This window comes from Carcharhinus amblyrhynchos, chromosome 27 (genome assembly GCF_965287045.1).
Source record: "Carcharhinus amblyrhynchos chromosome 27, sCarAmb.v2.hapA, whole genome shotgun sequence".
NCBI classification, from domain to species: Eukaryota; Metazoa; Chordata; class Chondrichthyes; order Carcharhiniformes; family Carcharhinidae; genus Carcharhinus; species Carcharhinus amblyrhynchos.
This window is the reverse complement of record NC_137350.1, coordinates 37,282,410-37,308,730: the sequence shown is the minus strand read 5'-3', so window position 1 is coordinate 37,308,730 and position 26,321 is coordinate 37,282,410. Positions and strand designations below refer to the sequence as shown.

Sequence of the window (26,321 nt, the reverse complement as noted above, 5' to 3'; positions counted from 1 at the left end):
CTAAATTTCATGTTCATTTAAAACAGCTGAGATTTATATGGGCAAAATGTTATTAATAATGACCGGTTAAGATGAACAACAAGTTAGGAGAATGGGTAAATGTGTAACAAATTGGGGAAGTGATAGCCTAGTAATATTATTGCTATTCTATTAATCCAGAAACTCAACTAATGTTCTGGGGACCTGTTTGAATCCTGCCATGACACATGGTGAAATTTGAATTCAAATAAAAAAAAATTGGCATTAAGAATCTACCGATGATCACAAAGCCATTGTTGATTGTTGGAAAAACCCGTCTGGTTCACTAATGTCTTTTAGGGAAGGAAATCTGCTATCCTTACCTGGTCTGGCCTACATGTGACTCCAGAGCTACAGCAATGTGGTTGACCCTCAACTGCTCTCAGGCAACCAGGGATAGGCAATAAATGCTGGCTAACAGCAATGCCCATGTCCCATGAACGTTTTTTTTAAATTGCATGGAACTGTATGTTTTGGGAAAGGAACAGCAAATACACCCCAACTTATAAAGTTCTCAGTGGAGTGGCGGGAGAGAGGTATGGGTGCACAGATTTTTAAGTTTTTGACAGGTGTAAAAATCCATAAAATGGGTAAATTAGATACTACTTTTAATGAAGTCCATTGAAAGCAAAAGTAGAGATGCATTGGCCACAATGCAATTGGAGTGTGGACCATGGTAAAATGCTCATCATCTAGGTGACACCAGGGACAATGAGATAGTTACAATGAGAGACTTATCAACTGAAGACTATGTTCACCACAGCAGTGGGATTTCAACGGATCTCTCAAAGTTATGAAAGGGTACGGAGACATAAACATAACAGCAAGCTTATGTCTATATGACATCTTTTGCATCTTCAGGAGATCCTAAAGACTTCACAAACAATGAATTACATTTGAATGTAGTTACTGTTATACTTCAGGGAAAGACAGCAGCCAATTTGAACAGTGTAAGGATCTACAAACAGCAATGAAATAATTGCCAGATAATCTGTTTCACTGATGCTAGCTAAGGGTTGCCAAGACACCACAAGAATTCCCCTTCTGCTCTTCAAATAATGCCCAAGAGGGCAGACGTGCCTTGCTTTAATATCTCATTCAGAGACAGCGCTTTTAACAGCACTACACTGAATGTCAGCCCAGCATTATGTGCTTAAGTCTATGGACTGGGGTTTACACACACAGCAATCAGAGACGAGAGTATTATCACTCAGCCAAACTGCAGCTGAACACTGAATTATCTTTTCTATTGGTCAGTGAATTAGTAAGGAGGCACTGAATTATGACTACTGGTCATAACAAAGGGACTTGTGATGGTATCACAAATTTTTTCATGTAAAGTTTGTTTGAGTACAGAATTTTTAAAAAAAATCAAATGAAGCACAATAGTTAGCCATCTCATTCATCCCTAACTCACAAGCACAAGGGCCTAAGTTTCGTGCTTTCCAACAGGGTTAGGCTGAATTTGTAACATTACTTTGCTGTTGTTGCAAAGCAGAAAGCACTTGGCAATGACAGCAAGTATAACACACCCTTGCACTTATAAAATTATCTGGATGAAGAAACCAACTGCAAGCACTTTAAAGTAGGCAAATACTAAAATAAGAATTTCGGAATAAAAGGCAAAGTCAGTGACCTGCAGAGAATAAAGTTAATCAACAATTTGACAAAAATAGTCTATTAAGTTTGATACTCACAAATGAATGAACAGCAAGAGAAAGAGCATTAGAACAAGGTCACTTAATGAAGCCTGAGAAGAACATTGTTTCACAGTCAAAACAATGTGGAAGGACAACTAATAAATTCATTATATTGGGATGTGTGGCCATATTTCAGAAAAGATAAACATACACATTGGGTGGACAGGAAAAGAGAGGATCAAAGAAGACTCCAATATAAATGAAGTGGCCTTTGAGGTAGACTTGTGAAATTTAAGCTGCATCTACTCCTGTGAAAACTTAAGTTAAGGGAGTTATTAGTTTTACTATAAATGGGGACACAGCAATTTCTAATGGAAGGAAATTGATAGGAAGTGAAAGCAAATGCAAGACTTTTAATATACAGTGTAGACATTCATTCATGTAATTAGTTTTCATTCCTTGCCATTTTTATTAACATATAATGCAAAATTACTAGTTGGAAGTAGGGTGTCTTATAGTTAGCGATGTGTTAGCAGTGTTGGATTTGGTAGCACTGGGGCCAGTGAATTTTTATTATTAGAGAATGGGCTCAGGTTTGACAAAAAAAAAGTGGGATTGCGGGGTTTAACAACACGCCTTTGATCTGGCAAATCCATAGAAAATAGGGTTGTCAGAACTGTGGCGAGGGAAATCAGGTGCTTGCCAGAACTTAGGGATGAGCTACAGAGTTTGGTTTACTGGTCAATCTTTAGTGTCCAGCAGCACTGAGGGAATGGCAAGGAATTCCTGGGTTTCTAACTTTCAAACATTGATTGGCTGTTCTGCATGTGTCTGTTTCACTTCCAGTAGTAATTAAAATGTTTACATTTTCTAATCATTAGTGCTTGCTTTCAAAATTCCACCCATGAGGTTTCCTTTGAAAAAAAAACAAACTGGAATTTCTTTAGTAAATGGGTTTGAAAGATCCTAGAGAGGTGTGAACCTTGCATATGTCCATTCTACAGGATTTGTCCTTTGGCTGAAAAAGGCAAAAATCTGGGGTAAAAGAGAATTTTAACTCTGAGGCCTTCAAGAAAAACTTGAATGAAAATGTGAAAAGACCACAAAAGACAATTCAGTGGATAAAATGTATGAGGTTTTGGAAAATATACAACTATCTAAAGTATTACTGAAATTTCATTTTGCAGAACAGAATGCCAGTCTTTTTTGGAAACAAAAAAAGGAGGGAACCGAGTGTATGGTGTCGAAATTTGCTGATGACAACAAGATTGGTGGAACGGCAAATTGCGCGGAGGGTGTGGAGAGCCTGCAGAAGGATCTAAATAGGCTGGGCGAATGGGCCAGGAACTGGCAAATGGAATTTAATGTTGGCAAGTGCGAGGCGGTCCACTTTGGTAAGAATAATGGTAGGAAGGATTATTACTTACATGGCGAAAAACTGCAGCAGGCGACGGTGCAGAGGGACCTCGGGGTCCTTGTGCACGAGTCGCAAAAACCCAGCCTACAGGTGCAGCAGGTGGTCAGGAAGGCTAATGGGATGCTGGCCTTCATAGCGAGGGGAATTGAACATAAAAGTAGGGAGGTCTTGCTGCGGCTGTATAGGGCATTGGAGTAGTGTGTGCAGTTTTGGTCGCCGCACTTACGCAAGGATATTTTGGCCTTGGAGGGAGTGCAGAGGAGGTTTACTAGGCTGATGCCGGAGTTGAGGGGGTTGAGCTATGAGGAGAAGCTGAATAAATTAGGCTTGTACTCGTTAGAGTTTAGAAGAATGAGGGGAGATCTCATTGAGACGTATAAGATGATGAATGGGATGGATAGGATAGAGGTGGAGAGACTCTTCCCGCTCAGAAAGGATAGTAGGACTAGGGGGCACAGCCTCAAGATAAAGGGGGGGGCGGTTTAGAACGGAGTTGAGGAGGAACTTCTTCACTCAAAGGGTGGTGAATCTCTGGAATTCTCTGCCCGTTGAAGTGGTGGAGGCTACCTCGCTAAATATTTTTAAGGCGCGGGTTGATGGGTTTTTGATAAGAGAGGGGATTAAGGGTTATGGGGAGAGGGCGGGAATGTGGAACTGAGCCACGACAGATCAGCCACGATCTTATTGAATGGCGGGGCAGGTTCGAAGGGCTAGATGGCCTACTCCTGCTCCTATTTCTTATGTTCTTAAATGGTGGACTTTTGTCTAAAAGCATTTTAAGAGATCTGATTGGTTTACAAACAAAATGCAGTGGCAAAATGTTTACATATAAATTCTCATAATAAATGTTTCCATTATAAATGTTGACATAAAAAGCATTACTGAAACATTGTAACAGCAAGAATTAAGCTACGGACAGATTGTATATGTTATGTGCAAGATTAAACATTTTGAATAACCTTCCAGGTAAATTGGGAGTAAAAAAAAATCATAGATTACAATATCACAGAATTGTTACAGTACAGGAAGCCATTCAGCCTCTCACAACAGCATAGAACAAGGCCCACTGAATCCATGCTGGCTCTATGTGTAGCAATCTAATCAGGTTCATTCCTCCGCTCTATTCCTGTAGCTTTGTAAGCTTATTTCTTTAAACTGTCTACTTAATTTCCTTTCGAAATAATTCAGCATCTGTTTCCACCACACTAGCATGCAGCGAGCTTAAAGTCATAAGCACTCATTGCAAAAAAAAAGTTTTTTTTACTACATCTTGCCCAAAACATTTAATGACTCCCCTTCTAACATCAGCTAACAGATTCAGCTTTTGTCTACTTTATCTAAACTCATAATTGTTAAAGTTTAACAATTTATTTATTGGTGTCACAAGTAGGCTTACATTAACACTGCAATAAAGTTACAGTGAAAATCCCCTCCAGTGCCTGTTTGACAAGCGTACACCTCTATCTAATTTCCCTTCAATCTTCTCTGCTCCAAGGGGAACTGTCTCACTTTCTCCAACCTAACCTTGTAGCCCTGTATACTTTTTAAATCCTATCAATTTTCACCCCTTGCATTATTTCTATTACTTCCATTTCTTCCAATATTTTGCCACCATCCTTTTTCTTAGTAAATACAATAAAGTGTTCATTAAATAGTCAAGCTTTGCCCTGTGCCTCTAAGCATTTATCATCCTTGTTGCTCCTAATAGGCCTTCTCCAATGTCTTATCTACCCTGCTTAATATTTACACATTGGTTGCAAATTTTTGGGTTCCTTTTATGATAACTGCAATTCTATTCTCATACTCTCTTTGCCACTTACAGTCAACTCATTGATTTTGGTTTGGTTCTTCCTTTAAAGAATTCACTGGGAATGCATCACTGACCCTCTTTTTATTTAATCATATTCTCTATATCTTAGTCATTCAATGATTCATAGAATTACGGAAACCCTACAGTGCAGACAGGCACCATTTGGCCCATCGAGTCTGCACCGACCACAATCCCACCTAGGCCCTACCTCCATATCACAACCTGAATTTGAGTCTGAATTTGGTTCCCTTGTCTTTCACCTTTATTGGTGAAATGGACTTAGCCTGTACCTGAAATATTACTTTCTTAAAGTTCCTCCATTGTTACAATATTAGGGTCATTGGACGAAAAGTCATGTGAAATGAAAGCCTAGAAGTTTCAGTAGCAAAAGTTGACTCTCTCCTATTTTCTCAATTGAAAGCAAATTGATAATTTAAAAGTTATTCCACTGGTATAGACTGGGTAATTAAGACTTGTGTACAAGTAAACTGTATTGAAATATTTTAGGCAAGCGTCAAAGCACAATTATTTCCTCCAATTAACCATTCTGTTTCTGTCTTTATTTCTCTCCTGAAATTAAACTGCAGCCACCAGTACTTCACCCCACTAGCCTTACTTATGTGTCAGGTAGTTATCTGATCTTCAAGTTTGAACTCAGTTTAATCCACCCCAAACCGTGAAGACCCTTCACTCCTGGATTAGGATGAATATTTACATTTCCTGCACTAGCAAGTTTTTGTAGAATTGTAAATACATTTGTGCCATGAACTTGGATTTGGACTGTGATTCCCCAAGACATTTCAGTGTTTGCCCTCATATTATAAAAAGGATTTCATCCCATAGATCCTGGCTAAATTCAAACCCACATGCAGCTCCATGACCAAGGTATCATAGTTCTAAACTATACTTTCCTACCAAGCTGTGAGATGTTTCACTTCTCAATGGCTGGTCTGTTGTATGAGGAGAGACTACATCGGTTAGAATTATTTTCACTAGAGTTGAGAAGAACGGGAGGCGATTTCATAAGAACTTATAAAATTCCAACAGGGTTAGACTGAATAGATTCAGAAAGAATGTTCCCAGTGGTGGGGGAGCCCAGAACTAGGGGTCATAGTTTGGCGATAAGGGGTAAGCCTTTTAGGACTGTGGTGAGGAGAACTTTCTTCACCCACAGGGTCGTGAATCTGCGGAATTCACTACCACAAAAAGTAGCTCAGGCCAAAACATTGTGTGATTTCAAGAAGAAATTAGATATAACTTTTGGGGCAAAACGAATCAAAGGATATGAGGGAGGGCGGCAGGATCAGGATATTGAATATGATCAGCCATGGTCAAAATGAATGGCAGTGCACACTCAAAGGACCAAATGGCCTACTCCCACTTCTACAAAACATTATTACTTTCAAGTCAACGTATTTCATATTAGCCAAAACAGAAAATATTTATTATCATTAATGGTTTATCATCTGAGAATCAATTCAAGAATCTAAAGTATACAACAGGAAATTGTAAACTTAATTTACCAACACCCCATATCATTTATTGGTGCCAAAAGATGTGCAATCTTTCACCAGGTACTTCAGTCAAGGACAATTATAGTTTAGTATTTAACTACAACAACACAGAGCAGGTTTCTCCCGTTTTGAGATTAAGTGCCGTGGAGGGGTGGGAACATGGGGAGTTTTGCACTGCGGTGACCTGCAGGAAAACCTTCTGGCCCTGACCTCACTAATTATGCACCCAAGTGTTTCATGCCATTTTCAGTGGCAGGGCAGATCTGGATGACGTGTACTCTGCTATCAATGTCGGGTGCCATATTGAAAACGCACCCAACATCACTGACCCACTACTAAAGAAAAAAGGTTGGCCACCTGAAAACAAAGATCAATCTCTGGGAACAATCAGGAGACTGGAAGATGGACATCCCGAGAACAAAGATGGATCCCCTGGAACATTCCGAGGTAGGAAGAGGAATCCCATCCAAAGCACTGATTTAGGCAGTTTACCTGCAGATGTCCCCTTGACCCACTGCTATGGTACTCCAGGGTCTAGGCAGCCTCCATTCTGGTCTCTGGAAGCAGCTCCAGGCATTGTTCAGATGGGTCTCAACATGTACAAATGTGTTTCATATATCCTGGACAACTTGGCGTTGGTAGCTGAGCCTTCAGCTGCATTCAATAACCAAATGTAAATAAGGTTCACGCCGAGTTTTCTGAACTACCATGATAGTCACTAGAAGATCCTACTGTAAATTCATGCCAGCCTGAAATCCATTTCTGGCACTCCTACACATTCTCCCACATGTTCACTATTAAACACTCTGGCAGGGGCTTAGGAGAATTCGCCCAACGGTATAATTTCTAGTGCTACTTCTCCCAGTGACTACCTGACTTCATTGGTTTAGGTCCACCTTTCACCCCAGCCCAACCCTATTTTAAAGTTTTGCTCCTGCAATCTCTTGATGGGGGTTGGTCTTAATTTCAGCAACTTATATATTTATTCAAATTATATAGATCAGTAACTTTAAAAATTGTATCCTCAATGACAAGTCTGCCCAGGCTTGTATTCACAAACAGCAACCCAACTAGTTTTGATTGATCATCACCTGGTTGAACTTGGTCACATATCAAACAACTTCTCAACTCCATGCACATTGTCCAAATACAAGTGTTCTTGCAGCATCCCTCAGGCATCCAAGATGTCTGTCTTTTTTGTAGCACGCCCTCTCAGCCCCTAGACATCCTTTACATTAATTGTGTGTGCTGCTTCTTCCTCCCTGCTTTTGAAAATTTATTAAATTCTGTGTCCAATTTTCTCTACCCCTCATCCTCATGTGATCCATTTCTGACTCCTCTCGATTTTTCTGGGCTTTCCTTCTATCATAGGATTGACTAAACATCTGGTACAGCCTCACTAAATCCTAAAATTACCTGGAATATCCTTTTCATCTTCAGACTCCACCCCTATGCTACTAGAAGACAGTTCTGCCATCTGTCTCATTTGCTCTACTGACTACCTTTTAAAGCAAAGTTTCTAAAATATGGTCAGATGGGCTCTTGACTTGATCTAACTAATTTTCCAAGTTTCTGTCCCTATGCGTTCCCCTTCTTCTCACAATTTTAAAGTTCTTCATCCTGACTTTGCTCTTTTCCAGCATGGTGAGGTTGCAAAAATCACCCCCATTGTTTCCTCCTTTGTCATCCTGCCTAACTTTCCAGACGAACTATGCAGCAACCAATTTAATTCTTCCCTCACACCACCAAGATGGAATCATAGAAACCCTACAACGTAGAAGAGGCCATATGGTCCATCAAGTCTGCACCAACTCTCTGACAGAGAGTCTTACCCAGACCCTCTCCCTCACCCTGTCCCTGCAAGCCCCACACATTAGGGCTCATTCTCCTAATTTACACATCTTGGGACAGCAAGGGGTAATTTAGCATTACCAATCTACCTAAAGTGCATGTTTGGAGTGTGGGAGGAAACCAGTGCATCCAGAGGAAACCCATGCAGACACAGAGATAATGTACAAACTTCACACAGTCACCCACAGCCAGAATTGAACCCAGCTTCCTAGAGCTGTGAGGCAGCAGTGCTAATCACTGTGCCACTACAACATCTACTCAATCACTTCTTCCCACACTTGCGTACAGTTCCAAACATTGTTGCCATATGAGACAATCCTCTAATGTAGCAACACAGGATGGAGGTAGAATTGTGACTATTTTGCCCCTAATGCAACCTGGGGGCCACTTAGGATACTTCACATTCCTAATCTGACCTCAAATCATTGACCTGATACACTGATCACAACAATTCATGTCCAGGGATGAGATTTAATTTTTCTGCTATGCATCAACCTGTGATGATCTCCATGAACGTTTAGTTCAAATTCCCTTTTCTTGACTATTAATGTGTAACCTCTAACAAATTCCTTTTTTCTTTGACTATTAATATTTCTGCCACACCCACACACTTCTGATTCATGTATTTGTCTGCTATCTTATTTTGCAGTTTTCATAGACTCCAAAGATGAACGTGTCTCTCTCTCACCAAGATGCTGAAATGACCTGTTAAGTATTTCCACATTTGTTCGCAATTCCAGAGTTATACTTATGGACATACCATTGTTAGACTGTGAATTTTTTTCTGCCAATTCAGAATTACAATATGTCATATCAAATGTGAAATGTGCCATGTTTCTGATTCAGATCAGTCTTAGAATGATACGGCACAGGAGGTTTCTAATTGGTCCAGTGAGCACATAAGCTTTTGGAAGAGGCATACAATTCGTCCCACTCCCCTGTATTTTCACATATCTCCATCATATATTTTCTTTAAAATTTTTACCCATTTGGTCCTTTGAATATTACTATTGAATCAGCTTCCACCACTCTTACAACAACTTGGCATTTAAATAAAAATTAGTATCCTCACATTGGCTAAAAAACCCCAGCATCCAACGCCGGCATACCCACATCATAAAAAACCAGAAGCATTCAGCTTAATTAAATGTGTCCCCCAGTTATCCCCATTTCAGCCAATGGAAATAATTCCTTGTTATTTCTGAAGAAAACAGCGGAGGTGATAGTGGATGTCTTAGTGATTATTTTCCGAACCTCGCTGGATTCTGGGGAAGTGCCGGAAGATTGGAAAATGGCTAATGTTATGCCACTGTTTAAAAAGGGTAGCAGGCAAAAGGCAGGGAATTATAGGCCGGTTAGTTTAACGTCTGTTGTAGGAAAAATGCTTGAAACCGTCATCAAAGAAGAAATAGCGAGGCATCTTGAGAAGAATTGTTTGATAGAGCAGACGCAGCACGGATTCGTTAAGGGGAAGTCGTGTCTGACGAATTTATTGGAATTCTATGAGGATGTGTCTAGTGCGGTGGACAGAGGGGAACCGGTGGATGTGGTGTTTCTCAATTTTCAGAAGGCGTTTGATAAGGTGCCGCACAAAAGGTTGTTACACAAGATTAGAGGGCATGGAGTTGGGGGTAAGGTGTTAGTGTGGATAGAGGATTGGCTGTCAAATAGGAGGCAGAGAGTAGGTGTCAATGGGTGCTATTCGGATTGGCGGTTGGTGACTAGAGGAGTGCCCCAGGGATCGGTGCTGGGGCCTCAGCTATTTACCATTTATATAGATGATCTGGAGGAGGGAGCGGAGTGTAAGGTGTCGAAATTTGCTGATGACACAAATATAAGTGGAAAAGCAAATTGTGCGGAGGGTGTAGAAAGTCTGCAGAGGGATCTAGATAGGCTGAGCGAGTGGGCGAGGACCTGGCAGATGGAATACAATGTTGGCAAGTGTGAGGTTATCCACTTTGGCAGGAATAATAGTAGGAAGGACTACTACTTACAGGGCGAAAAGCTGCAGCATGCTACGGTGCAGAGGGACCTCGGGGTCCTTGTGTATGAGTCGCAAAAACCCAGCCTACAGGTGCAGCAGGTGGTCAGAAAGGCAAATGGGATGCTGGCCTTCATAGCGAGGGGGATTGAATATAAAAGTAGGGAGGTCTTGCTGCAACTGTACAGGGCACTGGTGAGGCCGCAGCTGGAATACTGTGTGCAGTTTTGGTCGCTGCACTTGCGCAAGGATATTTTGGCCTTGGAGGGAGTGCGGAGGAGGTTTACTAGGCTGATACCAGAGTTGAGGGGGTTGAGCTATGAAGAGAGGCTGAATAGACTGGGCTTGTACTCGTTAGAGTTTAGAAGGATGAGGGGGGATCTTATTGAGACATATAAGATGATGAAAGGGATGGATAGGGTAGAGGTGGAGAGGTTCTTCCTGCTCAGAAAGGACAGCAGGAGTAGAGGGCACAGCCTCAAGATAAGGGGAGGGCAGTTTAGAACAGAGTTGAGGAGGAACTTCTTCACTCAAATGGTGGTGAATCTCTGGAATTCTCTGCCTGTTGAAGTGGTGGAGGTGGAGTCTACCTCGCTAAATATATTTAAGACACGGGTAGGTAGGTTTTTGGTAGGCAAGGGAATTAAGAGAGAAAGCGGGAAGGTGGAACTGAGCCACTTCAGATCAGCCATGATCTTACTGAATGGCGGGGCAGGCTCGAGGGGCTAGATGGCCTACTCCTGCTCCTATTTCTTATGTTCTTATTTACTCTATAAATCTATTCAAAATTTTGGACCTCAGTCAAACCTCTTAACCTGTGCTGCTCTTTGGAGAAAAGCTAACTGGCATAAATGGGTCTTTTTCGGATTGGCAAGTTGTAACAAGTGGCGTGCAGCAGGGATCAGCGCCGGGACCTAAATGGTTTACAATTTATATCAATGACTTGGATGAAGGGATGGTTGCCAAATTTGCTGATAACACAAAGATAGGTAGGAAAGCAAGTTGTGAAGAACACATAAGATGGTTACAAAAAGCTATAGACAAGTTAAGCAAGTGGGCAAAGTTCTGGTAAATGGAGTATAATGTAGGAAAACAGGAAATTGTCCATTCTAGCAGGAAGAATAAAAAAAAAGAATGTTATCTAAATGGTGAGAGATTGCAGAGCTGAGGTGCAGAGGGATCTGAGTGTTCTAGTGCACAAATCACAAAAGGTTATTACACAGGTACAGCAAGCGATCTGGAAAGCTAATAGAGTGTTATCATTTATTGCAAGGGGAAGTGAATACACGAGTAAGGAGGTTATGCTCTAGTTATACAGGGCACTAATGAGATCACATCTGGAGTATTGTGCACAGTACTGGTCAACTTATTTTAAGAAAGTTGTAAATGTGTTGGAAGCAGTTCCAAGAAGATTTATCAAACCAATATCTGGAATGTTTGGCTGTCTTATGAGGAAAGATTGGACAGGCTAGGTTGTATCTACTAGAGATTAGAAGAGTAAGAGGTGACTTGATTCAAACATATAAAATCTTGAGGAATCTTGACAGGGAGGGTGTGGAAGGGATGTTTCCTGTTGTGGGAGAAGCTAGAACTACAGGGTCAACTGTTTAAAAATAAAGTATTGCCCATCTGAAACGGAGATTCGGTGAAATTTTTCCCTTTGAGGGTCATGAGTCTTTGGAACGCTCTTCCTAAAACAGTGGTGGAAGCAGAGTCTTTGATTTTTTTTTGAAACAGAGGTGGATAGATTCTTGACGAACAAGATTGTGATAGGTTAGAGAGTAGATGGGATGCAGATTCGAGATTACATTTAGATCAGCCATGACCTTATTAAATTGTGGAGGAGTCTTGAAGAGCTGAATGGCCTACTCCCATGTTCGTAAAAAATCTTATCAAAATAATGCAAATAAGAATCTACAAAAAAAAACAAAACAGTGCATGTCCTAAGTGAGCTAGCAGCAAACTCAATCACATTAGTCACTGGGCAGAATACAACTTTTTCAGTTAATCTACAAAATTCCACAGGAAACAAAGCATTAAAATCACTCATTCCTCAGTTTTAAATGGTACCTATGAAGAAATAAAGAATAGACAAATAAAAAGATACAGAAAAGAAAACAGACTGTTTGTTCATTGTTTCTATAGTAGCAGGAATAGGTTTGAATAGATGCATTTCATCACCTTTCCACAAGTTTCCCCAACGTGGTGATTTGATTATATTTACATAGTCAAACATACAACTTATATTCATATGGTGCCGTTAGCATAATGAAACATCCCAAGGCACCTCACAGGTACTCTATAAAACAAGGAATAACACAATCACACGAGGAGACATTAGGTCAGATAACCAAAAGCTTGGTCAAATAGGTAGTTTTAAGCAGTGTCTTAAAGGAAGAAAATGAGATGGAGAAGTGAAGGGTGGGTATTTGAGGTTTAGGGCCTATGCAGCAGAATGCACAGTTGAAAAAAAAACATGCTGATAAAACAAGGTTTTTCATAAAATGCTAAGAATTTATACAGTAAATAAAATAATCACTTCAATTCTTATCCTTGAAATTTTAATACTATATTAATCCTCAATATTCCAACTGCAAAAATGAACCCAAGCTGTACTCATCCAGCAGACATATGATAGACTGAGATTGCTCTAGGTTTATTTACTGCTTGTTCTAGACAGGTGTTTAATTTGATCCCTGGAGAAGTATTATCATAAATTTGAGTGTACTCTGAAACCACCTACTGTACATTGGGGCTAAATGGATGTTCGTGCATTTAAAACAAAATAACACAGCACAGTAAAAAACAACATTTTAAGGATTGCGATTGCTTGTGGAGTAACTTTGTTAATACCTGCATTGTTAAAAAAGTACTACGGTCATTGTGTTTTTCTGCATAAAGGGCAGGATAAATGACCTCCAATACATGCAGATCAGCAAGCACATTCAACACTTTTCTATATGATCTATTATTAGCAGTATGAAACACCCATTAGAACACTTTCGTCAAAAATAAATGCCATGTGACAAATCAAAAGCTGCAAATCGGCTCTCAAGGATTGAGAAAGAGGCCACAGTGCCCTCTCCGCAAGTGTACAACTGCCCCAAAAATTCAGACTGGCAAGAATGCTTTAAATCCTCTTCAGACTTATAAATGGAAACATTAAAAAAGTCAAATAGCAATTTTACAAGCAAAGCAAAAAAAAATCAAGCAACAGAGGGAATTAATAGACTCAAGTATGATAACACCTAACCATTGCCAACATCAATTAAGCATACAAGATGCAGGCACTAACACCACATTTTTGGGCACCAATTAGAACAGATCCCAGGTTTGGATCCTGCAGCTAACAAAGTTACACAAATGCAACAGAAGCAAAAATGTAAGACATACATCAACAAAAGGGCAAGCACGAGTTAAGATTCACCAGTGTATTTTTTTATCTAGAGAGACTGGCAAACATCCAATGCTATAAGGAAATACGCTAGCTGATATTTTACAATCAAAAGCAAAGTGTATCCCAAAAGGTAATGACTTATGACATTATATATGTACTCTTACAGGCAAGAACAATTTGCATCTTGGCATAAGCATCTGGGGACTTGTATGCCGCTTTACTTTATTTAAAAAGGCCATCATCTTTAAATACAAGGGTAAAAATGATGGTTTTTATTTTAGGGGAAAAAAATGAACTCAAGATCTCTGCTGTCAATGGCAACAGCCTGAATACGGCGCCTGCGCTCTGATCACAGAAGGACATTAAGCGACAGGATTCCACATTTCTCTCAAAATGTGAGCCTCTCCCCCCCACCCCCTTCACTTATATTTTATACAACCTTCAATCCACCAAATTTTTTGGTCTTGTAATTTATTGCAATAAGGTGCTGAGAGGGGGATGATCAAGAGGAAGCGAAATCTTTCTGGACAAATTATATTCAGCGCTTCTGCTGAAACTGGATTTTATATATATTTTTAAATCTCCAGTCTCCTCCCTTGGCTGGAATCATTACAGACTGATCAATGAGGGGTACTGCTGCATTGCTAATAGTGTGAATGAGAGAGAGCTGTCCCCAGGTGAAGGCCCTGCAGCCGGGCTGGCTCCCCCGCTGCGCCCCGGGGGGGAGTGGGTTTATTTTGAGGTAAATCTGCGGCCTCCAATGTCGATGCTGCCCCGCCAGCCTGGGGTCAGATTAGGGAATGATCTCTCACTCAATCCCCCTTTGGTGCAGGCCGCTGCTCACCTCCACCGAGGCCTCCAGCTTCCCCTCGAAAGTGAAGTCGATGAGGTCGGGCTTGAGACACAGCGAGTAGTTCTCCGGGCTCACGTCGGTGGGGAGCCGCTCGAAGGGTCGCTTGGCCGGCATTTTGTGCGGGCTGCGGGTGCCGATCAGCCTCCTGACGCCGTGCCGGTTGCCGCTGGCGGGTGTCAGGGCTCGGGCTCCGAGGGTGCGATGGACGCGGCCTCTCCAGCAGACGGACACGGTGAGCAGGCGGCGGAAAGCGAAGAGCGCGGTGGCGCCGCCGAGCAACATCAATGAAGCTGACAACCCGAGCGCCCCCTCCCCCCGCCGCTGCCTGCGTGCGCGCCCCTCCCCCGCCTGGCTGAACGTGCGCGCCCCCGGCGATCCACCTCCCCAAGCGCGCGCGCACCCGCCGGGGCAGCGGACGTGCCTCCCCGCACGAGCATCGGCAACGCGTCGTTACGTGCCCAACGCCGTTGCGTCACAGCCGGCGGTCAGGCTAGGAGTGGGCCGTGCGCGCCTCCGAGAGTGCGCGCTGTGGGGGGAGGGGAGGGGACTGTGTTCCATTGAGTGATGACTGCCACCACAATACACTGCCTGAGATTGTGGTGCAGGCAGATTCAATATGGCCTTTAATAGATCATTATCTGAGCAGCGAAATAGGTGAGCAAGGGAAAATTGCTCTTGCAAACCACCAACATGAACACTGGGCCTTCTAGCCTGTAAACAATAGAATGGAATAGAACCACATAATCCTTCCATGGGCAGCTCGATAGAGTGGTTAGCACTGCTGCCTCACAGCTCCAGGGATCCGGGTTCAATTCCAACCTCGGGTGCCAGTCAGCTAGCATAATCTGGTTTCCCACCACAGTCCAAAGATGTGCAGGGTAAGCTGATTGGCCGTGGCAAATTGCTCCCTGGCGTCACTGAAATTAGCAGGGCTGGGGATATGGCCTGGGTGGGATTATTGTCAGTGCAAGCTTGATGGGCCAAATGGCCTCCTCCTGCACTGTTGGGATTCTATGCCCATTGGATTTGCACCAGCTCTCTAATAGAGCATCTCACCCAGGCCCACTCTGCCATTCTATCCCTCTAACTCCACACATTTAGAAGTCTCACAACATCAGGTTAAAGTCCAACAGGTTTAACCTGGTGTTGTGAGACTTCTTATTGTGTTTACCCCAACCAATGCCAGCATCTTCACATCATGACTCCACACATTTACCATGGTTAATCCATCTAATCTAGATACCTTGGAACACTGAGAGGTGATTTAACATAGCCAATCCAGCTAGCCTACACATTTTTGGAGTATGGGAGGAAACCAGAGCATCCAAAGGAAACCCATGCAGACTTGGTGAGAATGTGCACAGTCATCCAAAACTGGAATTGAACCTAGGTCCCTGGCGTTGTGAGACAGCAGTGCTAACCACTCTATAAGCCAGATCAGATAAGGATGGCTGTTTTCTTCCCTAAAGGACATCAGTGAACCAGATGTGCTTTTACAATAATCTGTGATGGTTTCATGTTCACCATTTCTGAGACTAGCTTTAGATTCAACATTTTATTAATTGAATTTAAATTCCATCAGCTGCCATGATGGAATTTGATCGATAATAATATGGAGAAAAGCAGAAAGTGCTGGAAATACTCAGCAGATCTGGCAGCATCTGTGGAGAGAGAAAAAGGGTTAACATTTTGAGTGACATATGACTTCTCGAGAACTGACGGAAGGTAGAAATGTGATGATTTATATGTATGGGGGGAAGGTGAAGATCGAAATGAAAGTCTGGGATAAGGTTACATGGCAGGAGAGATTAAATAATAAAGATATCATGGAATAACAGGCAAAGGGAATGGTAATGGTAGAAAAGAGACATATCAATTGTCCAGAATGAGTATAAATGCCAGAGAGATGAAAGCAAAAATGTTTAAAAGAAAAATATGAAAAACAAGAGTCAAACAAAATGCAGAAAACAGAATCAAAATGGGGAAACAAGAGTTTGTGGTGTGAAATTATTGAACTCTATGTTGAGTCCAGAAGGCTCTAAAGTACCCATTCGAAGGTGGGGTGCTGTTCCTTATGCTTCACTGGAGCACTGCAGCAGCCCGGGGGCTGAAATTTGAGAGCAGAACAGTGAATTGAAACAGCAAAAATCAGAAACTCAGTGTCATGCTGGAGGAGTGAGTGGAAGTGTTCCAAAAGTCAGTCAACTAATTTGCATTTGGTCCCCCCTGATGGAAAGGAAACCACATTGTGAGCAGCAAATACAGTAGACTAAATTGAAAGAAGTACAAATAAATTGCTGCTTCACCTGGAAGGAGGGTTGGAGTCTTGGATAGTAAGGAGAAAGGAGGAAAATTGGGAAGTGTTATGCCTCCTGCGATGGTGAGAAAGGGTCAAGACATTAAGGGTGATTGAGGAGTGGACCAGGATGTTGTGGAGGAAATGATCCCATCAGGATGACCCTTTGCATTTGGAGGCTGGTGGGGAGGAAAAAGTGAGATTCTAGAAGGAGGGGAAGAAGTGAGAGCAGAAGTGCAAGAAATGGGTCAAACATGGTGTTAACCACAATGGAGGAAAAAGGAAGACATTTAAATACCATTGTGGAAGGTTGCATCATCATTATAAATGGAAGAGAGACAGAGAAACAGGGGACTGATTCTGAGAAATAAGATGAGTTTGTGTCGTTTCTTTTAAACCACTTATTATTAAAGGCTTGGACGCATTGTGATATTCAATTTTCTTATAAAAATACCAAAATACAGCATAGACTTAGAACTAGAAGCAGCTGGTTACAGGCCTATTGTGATAAGACTAGGCCTACAAAAGCCTTTGCTACTAATGGTATCACTTGCAAATGCTCATACCCGCTAAAGACATTAGTAAATAGATTCAAATAGGAAGATATTTCCTATAACATTCGCTAACAGTCTAGGTCTTGCTACATATGGACAGGGACTGTTTCAGTATTTGAGCAGTTGCGAAGTGCTGACATTGTGTAGTCATCAGCGAACATCCCCACTTCTGATCATTTGATGTAAGGTTATTGATGAAGCAGCTGAAGATGACTGGGCCTTGGGCATTACATTGAGGAACTCCTGTCTCAGTGTCCCGGGTCTGAGATGATTGGCCTCAAAAAAATCACAGACATTTTCTTTGTGCTAGCTGTGACTCCAACGAGTGAAGGGTTTTCTTCTTCATTCACTTTGACCTCAGTTTTGCTAGGGCACCTTGATGTCACACTAAGTCAACTGCTGCCTTGGTGTTGTGGGAAGTCACTCAGACCTCACCTCTAGAATTCAGCTCTTTTGTCTATGTTTGGACAATGTGCAAATTATTTGTTGTGTTTCCCACATCACAATGGTAACTACACCTCAGAAATACTTTATTAGCTGTTAAGAGCTTTGGGATACCTGACGTCATGCAAAGCTCTCATTTAAAGAATGGAATCTATCATTGTGAACACATTTAGCCATTTGTTTTAGCCATCTATTGCCACATCTGGATGGATCATATCATGCATTAAAAGGTCAAACATTCTTCCGCCAAAACTGCTCATTATTGCAGGATCAGCCTTGAATACAAAGATAACCCCTGTCATCTTCTCACCACAATCCTGTGAAAGACGCTTTGAAATTATCCTAGTTTAGAAGAGCTATACAAATGTAAATTATTGTTGTCAGATAGATGTCATGAGTGGGATTTTCTGGCCATGCTCGCTCGGAACCAGAAAATCTTGCCCAAGGTCAATGGACCTTTCGATGGTCTGCCCCTCGCCCACTATGATTCCCATGGTGGATGGAATGCGAAATTTTGCCCCTGCGTATGTGCAACCACTCCCAACTGATTGCCTCACTTCTGAATTGCTCTTGCATGGAGAGAGCAAATAACATTTCAAAAAGCATGTATTATTTGTAATTCTGCTGTGCGAATAACATTGTCATAAAACATGACATTCTTGGTCTACCTCATAGATACTCTGCCAAGTGATGCATCTGCAAACTTAGAAGGTCCAAATTCAATCTCAATTATGTGCCAAGTTATCCGTCTCAATCAGGGCAACAGGAGGCGCTTTTCAGTTGGCTAAAGAACCTTAGATTAAAGAGGAAAACGATCTGTCCAGAGTTTACACCCAATTGCAGATTGAGTACATGTGTAGGTGTTGGTGAGTGTGAAAGTGGACTGCCCATTGTTGAATAACCCGTTAGTAATCACTATGAAAGCCTCCACACAATTTCTGTGAGATACCAAACTGCTGATGGCATCTGCAGAATTATATTGTAGCATGAGTCAGTGCCTTCAGGGGAGGTGGGAAGAAAAGACAAGCTTGTTCTGTTGAAAAAATAAAAATCATGGTATTGCTTACACATGATATGAAAATTATACCCCAGCTGCTCTGTTGCTGGCAGAAACATGCTTCTTTACTGCAACATTACAACCATTAATATCCAGTCCACCTGTCTTAAAATGTATAAAGTAAGTCATGTGTACAACTTTTGGGTTGACCTTGCACCTCTGTACTATATTGGTAACACTGAACTCTCAACATTTGAGTAACTGTTTTGGATCACTAATTCCTGAAATCACCAAGCTGGTGGTAACATTGATAGCTGCCCTGTTTTGTTCCTTTATAACATGATCTGAAATTTTTTGCAGATATCCTAACTTTGTTAAAAAGTATAAATTTTCACTGCTTTTCTCTTTTCTGATATGGAAGCCTTGCTTGTTATAATTGTTTTATGATAACATATTTAAGCCATAATCCTACCCCTGCCCCCCTTATATTCTGACTGATTTTGTGGAATTGATATAATTCCAGGCTTTGACAGGAGACAGTTAATACAAATAAAATGTCAGGTTTTGGGATAAATTTATCACAGTCTTCCTCCTTTGGATCATCCACCCAGACAGACTGTTATTTCTGATGTTACTGAGATAATCAAGATCACCGAAAGCATTGTTCTCAAATCACACACAGCACCACAAAATGAACATGCCAAACATGTTAAGAGATGACTTATTGCACCTCACAGCTGCCCTTTGTTACTATGCATCATTCATTGACAACTGTATACCAGGAATAGAAGCTAATCTACTGGCTTGTGATTGTAATGTTATCACATGATATTATGTAAGGATATCTGTTGGGCAACTGCAAATGCAAATGTTTCTTAACATCCTCACAGAGTGGCTTCAGCATAGGCGGAGGTCATTTAGCTTGTCGGGTCTGAGCTATTCCCAATCACCTGCCTTTTCCCTGTAGTTCTGAAAATAAAATTCTCTTCAGGTAATTATTCAATTTCCTAATGAAAATCATGATTGATTCACCATGCTCTCAGGCAGTGCATTGCAGATCCCAACCTCTTGCTGCAGATTCTGGGGATCAGCCACGTTATATTTAGCACCAGTGTCACATACAAACTCATTCACAATTCATTTGGCTATGATGCACTGAACTAACATATTTTATAAAGCTTGAATTTCTATAATATCTTTCATATCCTTGTGATACCCAGAAACACGTTGCACTCAACGAAGTACATTTTGAAAAGCAGTGCTATTGTATTGTAGGGAAACACGGTATAAATGTTGTTCAGGACATCATGAGAATGCCCCAGTTCTTTGATTAATGTCACGGGACATTTTTACCTCCATCAGAGAGAGCAGGCATGCCTCACTTTAACATCTTGTCTGTAAGTAATGGACTGTGAGTGTCAGCTTGGATCACATGCTGAAGTCATATGTGTGGAACTTGAATGTTCAGACTCAAGGGCGAGAGTTTAGAGTCTGCACTTCTGATTTTGTAAGATCATTCATAACAAAGAGGCTTTTTTGGGGTTGTACACAGGTCATGTTAGGCTCTTCCACCACTCTGCCTCCGAGGCTGAAAGCCCGGTTTGCTTTATATGGCTTTTAACAAAAAAAAGTTGCAATTTTTTTTAGTAGCTCTGGTGATGATCTACCCAAACCTCATGACAAAATGTCCTTAATAGATTACTAAACAAAATGAGAGGAGTCTTGCTTTCTCTATCCTCTCTTTCAAATTCAAAAGAAAAGAAAATCAAATCTCCTCCTAGTCTTATTCTATCCCAGTATGTCTGAAATGAATCAACCTCTGTTAAAAATACGTGGTTCTCTTCTCCTACCTCTCCTACCCACGTTCTAACCTCATCATACGTTTGAAAATCACAAAGTCAAAATGGAATTAATTTACAGATACACTTTATTTTATGTTCAGTGTGACTTGTTTTGCAATTCAACTTCCTACCATGAAATTCATTTCTCTCATTTCTATTCTACCTGTGTTTTATACATTTTTGAAATTGTGTCCTTTGGGCATGTGTTGCTAGTTCACTTCAGATAATGTAGTAACTCCATTTTATTTACCCTCCTAGTCATTTTAAAGACTTCAATTGTGTTTTTGAATTTTATTATTAATGTAGTGTTTGCTTTCACTTTCTGCCTATGAAACATCATGAATCATATTCTTTTGCTGCTGTCTGTATCTTATTTAATGTATCAACATTCTTTTGGAGATACGACGGCCAAACTTAGAGGTACTATTAAAAATGTAATCTAACTAACATGCGCGAAAAGTAATAAACTATCCCTAGATTAGCGCTTTAGAAATACTGGCTGTGATTCTCCCATCCTGACCCGCAACTTTTCTGGCGAATCGGGATGGGAGGTGCACATTGTCGGCTTTTTCCAGGGTTTGCGCATGCGCCGGTGAACAGTCGCCAGTCAGACCATGCTGGAAACCGGCTGGAAGGCAGGTAAGTAATTTGAATCTATTTTAAATGTACTTTAAATATGGTTTCAATGTAATTATCAGGAATTTACCGATCCCTATTGAATCTCCTACCCCAGCAGGAGTACTTCATTCCGGCGGGATTCAGACTAGCTTCCCATGTTCGGGGAACTAGCAGGAGACCCCACCAGAATGAAGGGAGGCAATCAGGACTGCTCCCCCCCCCCCCCAAAGGGGGTCAGGCAGTGGGGAGGGTGATGCCCCCTGGGCATGGGCACCCTCACTCATCAGGCAGTACCAAGGCAGTGGGGTCTATTCTGGGCAGGGCCTCAGGACAGTCGGTGGGGATGGGGGTCCTGCTGCCACTATGCATTGGGATTGGCCTGGGACGGAGGGAGGTCAGTGATTGGAGGGGGCAGGTCTGCCGGGCGGATTAGTCGGAGTGAGGGGATCGCCATGGCTGAGGGGAGTGGGCAGGACATTGGGGCGCTCTGGGGTGGGGGGGGGACGTTCAGGGCTGGCCCGGGAATTGTTGTGGGGGTCACGATTGGGCTGTGTTGGGGTCTGAGGGGCAGCACTACGGGGGTCCAGGGCTGACCAACAAACGGGGTGTCTGACAAATTGGAGCCACGACGTGCACAGAGTTCTGGAACTGTCAGACTCTGGCATGAATAGCACACCCCCACCTACGGGTTTTTAATGATTGAGATCCCTGCAGTGCACAGAATGGGGAGATTTGGATGAGAAGGTGAACTGACAAAACAGACAGGATCTGGAACAGTTTTCCCACCAATTCAGCATTTTTGGGAGAATTGTGGCCACTATTTCCTTTTTAATTTCTTGCTTTCTGCATATCTTGCCCCTCACTTTCAGCCAATTTTACCTCCAGCTCTCCAAAAGGCATTAATTATTTTCTGTTGTGCAGATCCAGTGGTAAAAACCATTCTGAAAGTTCATCCAAGTGATCTTTCATAATATGAGGAGCTATACATCAAGTGTCAGCAGAATATTGCAACCAAATTTGTCCACATCCAACATCAACACACAGACACTTGCTGGATAGCCAAGAAACCTAGCTAACCTTACCTTCTTTAATCCAAGAAAAAGAAGGAATTTAAAAGACTGAGCAAGGCTCAGTGACAGGGAAAATGATACGGGGGTGGGGCGGGGGGGTGGTGGAAGGAGGAATGAAACAGGCATATAAGAGAGTACAATCCAGATTTTGAGCAAATAGTTGAAATAAAGTGAATCAGAAGTTACATTGATGAACTCAAAATGTCTTGCATACTGTACTTTAGTTACAGTGAGTTTATCAACGAGTGTTCTAGTATGTGTTGTATTTAAAACTTGTGGCTCTTTACCAAACAATGTCTTTATTTGGTTATAAGCTTTGACCATTCTGCATGTTTGATCGACAGTGTGTATAATTACCCTTACAGTATTCAATCCTGTCAGTTATCAATTCTTTAGCCATTTTAGCACATTATAGGAAGGAAGTGAACACACTGGAAAGGGTGCAGAGGAGATTCACAAGGATGTTGCTTGGGATGAAACATTTAAGTTATGAAGAGAGGTTGGATAGGCTTGGGTTGTTTTTTCTGGAGCAGAGAAGACTGGGGAGTGACCTGATTGAGGTATTCAAGATTATGAGGAGCATGGGCAGCGTGGATAGGGAGCAGCTGTTCACCTCAGTTGAAGGGTCAGTTACAAAGGGACACAAGTTAAAAGTGAGGAGTGGGAGGTTTAAGGGAGATGTGGGGAAAAATGTTTTTACCCAAAGGGTGGTGACAGTCTGGAGTGCACTGCCCGTGAGGGTGGTAGAGGCGAGATGTCTCACATCCTTTAAGAAGTACCTGGATGAGTACTTGGCACGCTGTAACATTCAAGGCTATGGGCCAAGTGCTGGCAACTGGGATTAGATGGGTAGGTCAGGACATTTCATACACTGGTGAAGACTTGATGGGCTGAATGGCCTCTTCTGCACTGTACAATTCTGTGATTCATCTTATTTTCAAATTAGTTAATCAAGTGAGCGTATAAGCTGCCCTTTCTGGCAGTCTTAAAAAGATATTCAAAAACAACAATAAGCTTACTGGATTGGAGTACAAATGAAATGGGCTCTTCTATGCCATGTGTCCCTTTAATCATTTCAAAGAAGCTTCTCAATTTTCTCAGCTAAGTCAGAGCGAACCAACTCTCGAACTTGAGTATTCTTTAAAATACTGTGCAACACATTTACTGTGCTCCTAGGACATTGGTGCACCAGTTATCCTGCCCAGTTCATTAGTAAATACGCTCTTATCAAAAGCAAATAATACTGTAAAACATATGCAGATTTTAGAATAACCAGTATGTTTCACTTAAAGGCACGTTCTCTGATAAAGTCACTGTGATTAAAGTAAATCTAGATTGAGATGTTTTGATAGCACATCCAGATGCTATATAAATGTATAAATATAAACTAACTTGTGATTTTTGACATCACAAGTTACCAGCCTAGCGCACTATAAACAAAATAATTTCCAATCATTTACTAACCATTTGGATAATTAATGAAAAGAAGCATGTATTTGAATTGGTGAGTAAAGGCCACAGTGAATAACTCCAGACAGTTGCCAAATAGAAAATGAAATAAAGCTTCACATAACATTACATCTGGAGTGCAGCAACTGATGTTTTGCGAGCAGAATACAGTAGGCATTCTAGAACCAAAATCTAGCAAACAGTAGTGAGATAGATTAATTTTGGTGGTGTTTATTGAGGGAGGGGTTTTGACAAAGATACTGATATAACTCTCAGCTCTTTTGAATAACACTGTGGTATCAGCGCACCCCGGACAGTCTCTCTTCCATCTTCTTCCATCGGGAAAAAGATACAAAAGTCTGAGATCACGTGCCAACTAACTCAAGAGCATCTTCTCCCCTGCTGCCACCAGACTTTTGAATGGGCCTACCTTATATTAAATTGATCTTTCTCTACACTCTAGCTATGACTGTAACATTACATTCTGTACCCTCTCCTTTCTTTCTCTGCTATGTACTCTATGGATGGTATGCTTTGTCTTACATTAGAACATAAGAAATAGGAGCAGGAGTAGGCCATCTAGCCCTTAGCACACACACTCTCTCACTCACACACACTCTCTCACACACATTCTCTCTCTCACACACATTGTCTCTCTCACACACATTCGATCTCATTCAATAAGATCATGGCTGATCTGAAGTGGATCAGTTCCACTTTCCCGCTTTCTCCTCTTGTCTTATAGCGTGCAAGAAACAATGCTTTTCACTGTCAACCAATACGTGACAATAATAAATCAAATCAGATCAAAAGCAATTTGAACAAGTAGATGCAACCTATTTTTAATGTCCCTATGAAAGAAGATGGCACCCTTGAAAAAAAAAGCACTATTCTCATTTTATACCAGAATGTCAGCCTGCATCAAGTTCTCAGGTCCAGATGTTGGACTTCAACCCAGGACTATGCAAACAAGAGTTAATAGCAGCATTAAATGAGGCAAAAAAACATGCTGAGGTGCCTTATTTCCTAAGCAAAACAACATATTTAAAATAGTTTTAGCGATTTGGCTAAAATATTGTATTCAATTCTAGGCATCATACTTTAGGAAGGACATGAAGACTTTGGAGGGGGAACAAAAGAGATTTACCTGAATAATTTCACAATGTGGCGATGCTGGTGTTGGACAGGGGTGGGCACTGTATGAAGTCTCACAACACCAGGTTAAAGCCCAACAAGTTTACTTGGAATCACAAGCTTTCAGAGCGCTGTTCCTTCAGCAGGTGAGAGGGGGTTAGTTCACAAACACAGCATATATAGACAAAGACGCAATTGCAAGACAATTCAGATTGAAATATGAAGAATGGTTGGAATGTGAGTCTTTACAGGTATGATCAGTGTGTGTGGAGGGAGAGAGAATCACAGGTTAAAGAGGTGTGATTGTCTCAAGCCAGGACAGTTTGTAGGCTTTTGCAAGCGTTCTCCAAGGCAACCTTCAAGACACATGACAACGTATAATTGCCGAGCAGAAACTGATAGCCAAGTTCCACGCTCATGAGGACAGCCTCAACTGGGATCTTGGGTTCATCTGGAAGCAGCGCTCTGAAATCTTGTGATTCCAAATAAACCTGTTGGACTTTAACCTGGTGTTGTGAGACTTCTTACTGTGAATAATTCCAGGGATGAGGGATTACGGTTATGTGGCTAGACTGAAGAAGCTGGTGCTGTGCTGTTAAGAGCAGACTAGTCTAAGAGAACATTTGATAGAAGTGCTTGAAATGATGAGGGTTGAGGTAGAATAAATAAAGAGAAGCCATTTCCAGTGGTTGAAAGTTTGGTAAATAGAAGATACAGATTTAAGGCGATTGGCAAACAAATCAAAAGTAACATGAGGCTTTTTTTATGTAAAGAGTGATTAGGATTTGGAATGCACTTCCTGACAAAGGAGTTGATACAGATTCAATCGTGGCCTTCCAAAAAAAGAATTACATAAATACTTGGAGAAAATATTGCAGGGGAAAGGATATGAGAGTGTTCCAGCTGGATTGCTTTTCCAAGGGGCAAATTCAATGGGTTTTCTTCTGCACTGTGTTCTATAATGCCAAATCTCCTGAACTTTAATTAACATTTCTCGATAATGAGTTAGGATGGTGTCTATTGGTCTATTGGTCCAGTAACATGTTACAGTAGCTGAGTCGAGTTGACATCAACAATTTTCCACATATGTGTTAAAAACATAAGAACTAGGTGTAGGAGTAGGCCATCTGGCCCCTTAAGCCTGCTGCGCCATAATCATAGCTGACCTTTTTGTAGACTCAGCTCCACTTAATTAGCCGCTCACCATAGCCTTTAATTCCTTTCGTGTTCCTCTGTGTTAGCTAGGTGAGGTGGAGCAGATGCTTACCAGAAAGAGGGAGAGAAACCTGAGGAACTGCTCTAGTCAGGTCTTTCAGGCCTTTGAGTAATTGAATCAGGGCTGGTATTGATAGACAACTGGACTAAGAAAATAGAATATGTTAAAAGTTCCTGCAAGTCCTTCTGGATCTTGTTTGAGGTAAAGGTTTTTGAAAACTG

The 26,321-nt window shown here is 41.5% G+C and overlaps 1 protein-coding gene across 1 annotated transcript in view; it reads right to left on the bottom strand.

Moving 5' to 3' along the window:
- Window positions 1-14,789, bottom strand: part of npepps (aminopeptidase puromycin sensitive) — a 217,303-nt gene extending 202,514 nt beyond the window's left edge. Inside the window, exon 1 of the mRNA XM_080213884.1 lies at window positions 14,473-14,789. Within this exon, the coding sequence (XP_080070010.1) occupies window positions 14,473-14,763 (291 nt within the window). The 5' untranslated portion in view covers window positions 14,764-14,789. The remainder of the gene's footprint in view (window positions 1-14,472) is intronic.
- Window positions 14,790-26,321: the final 11,532 nt, after the last annotated feature.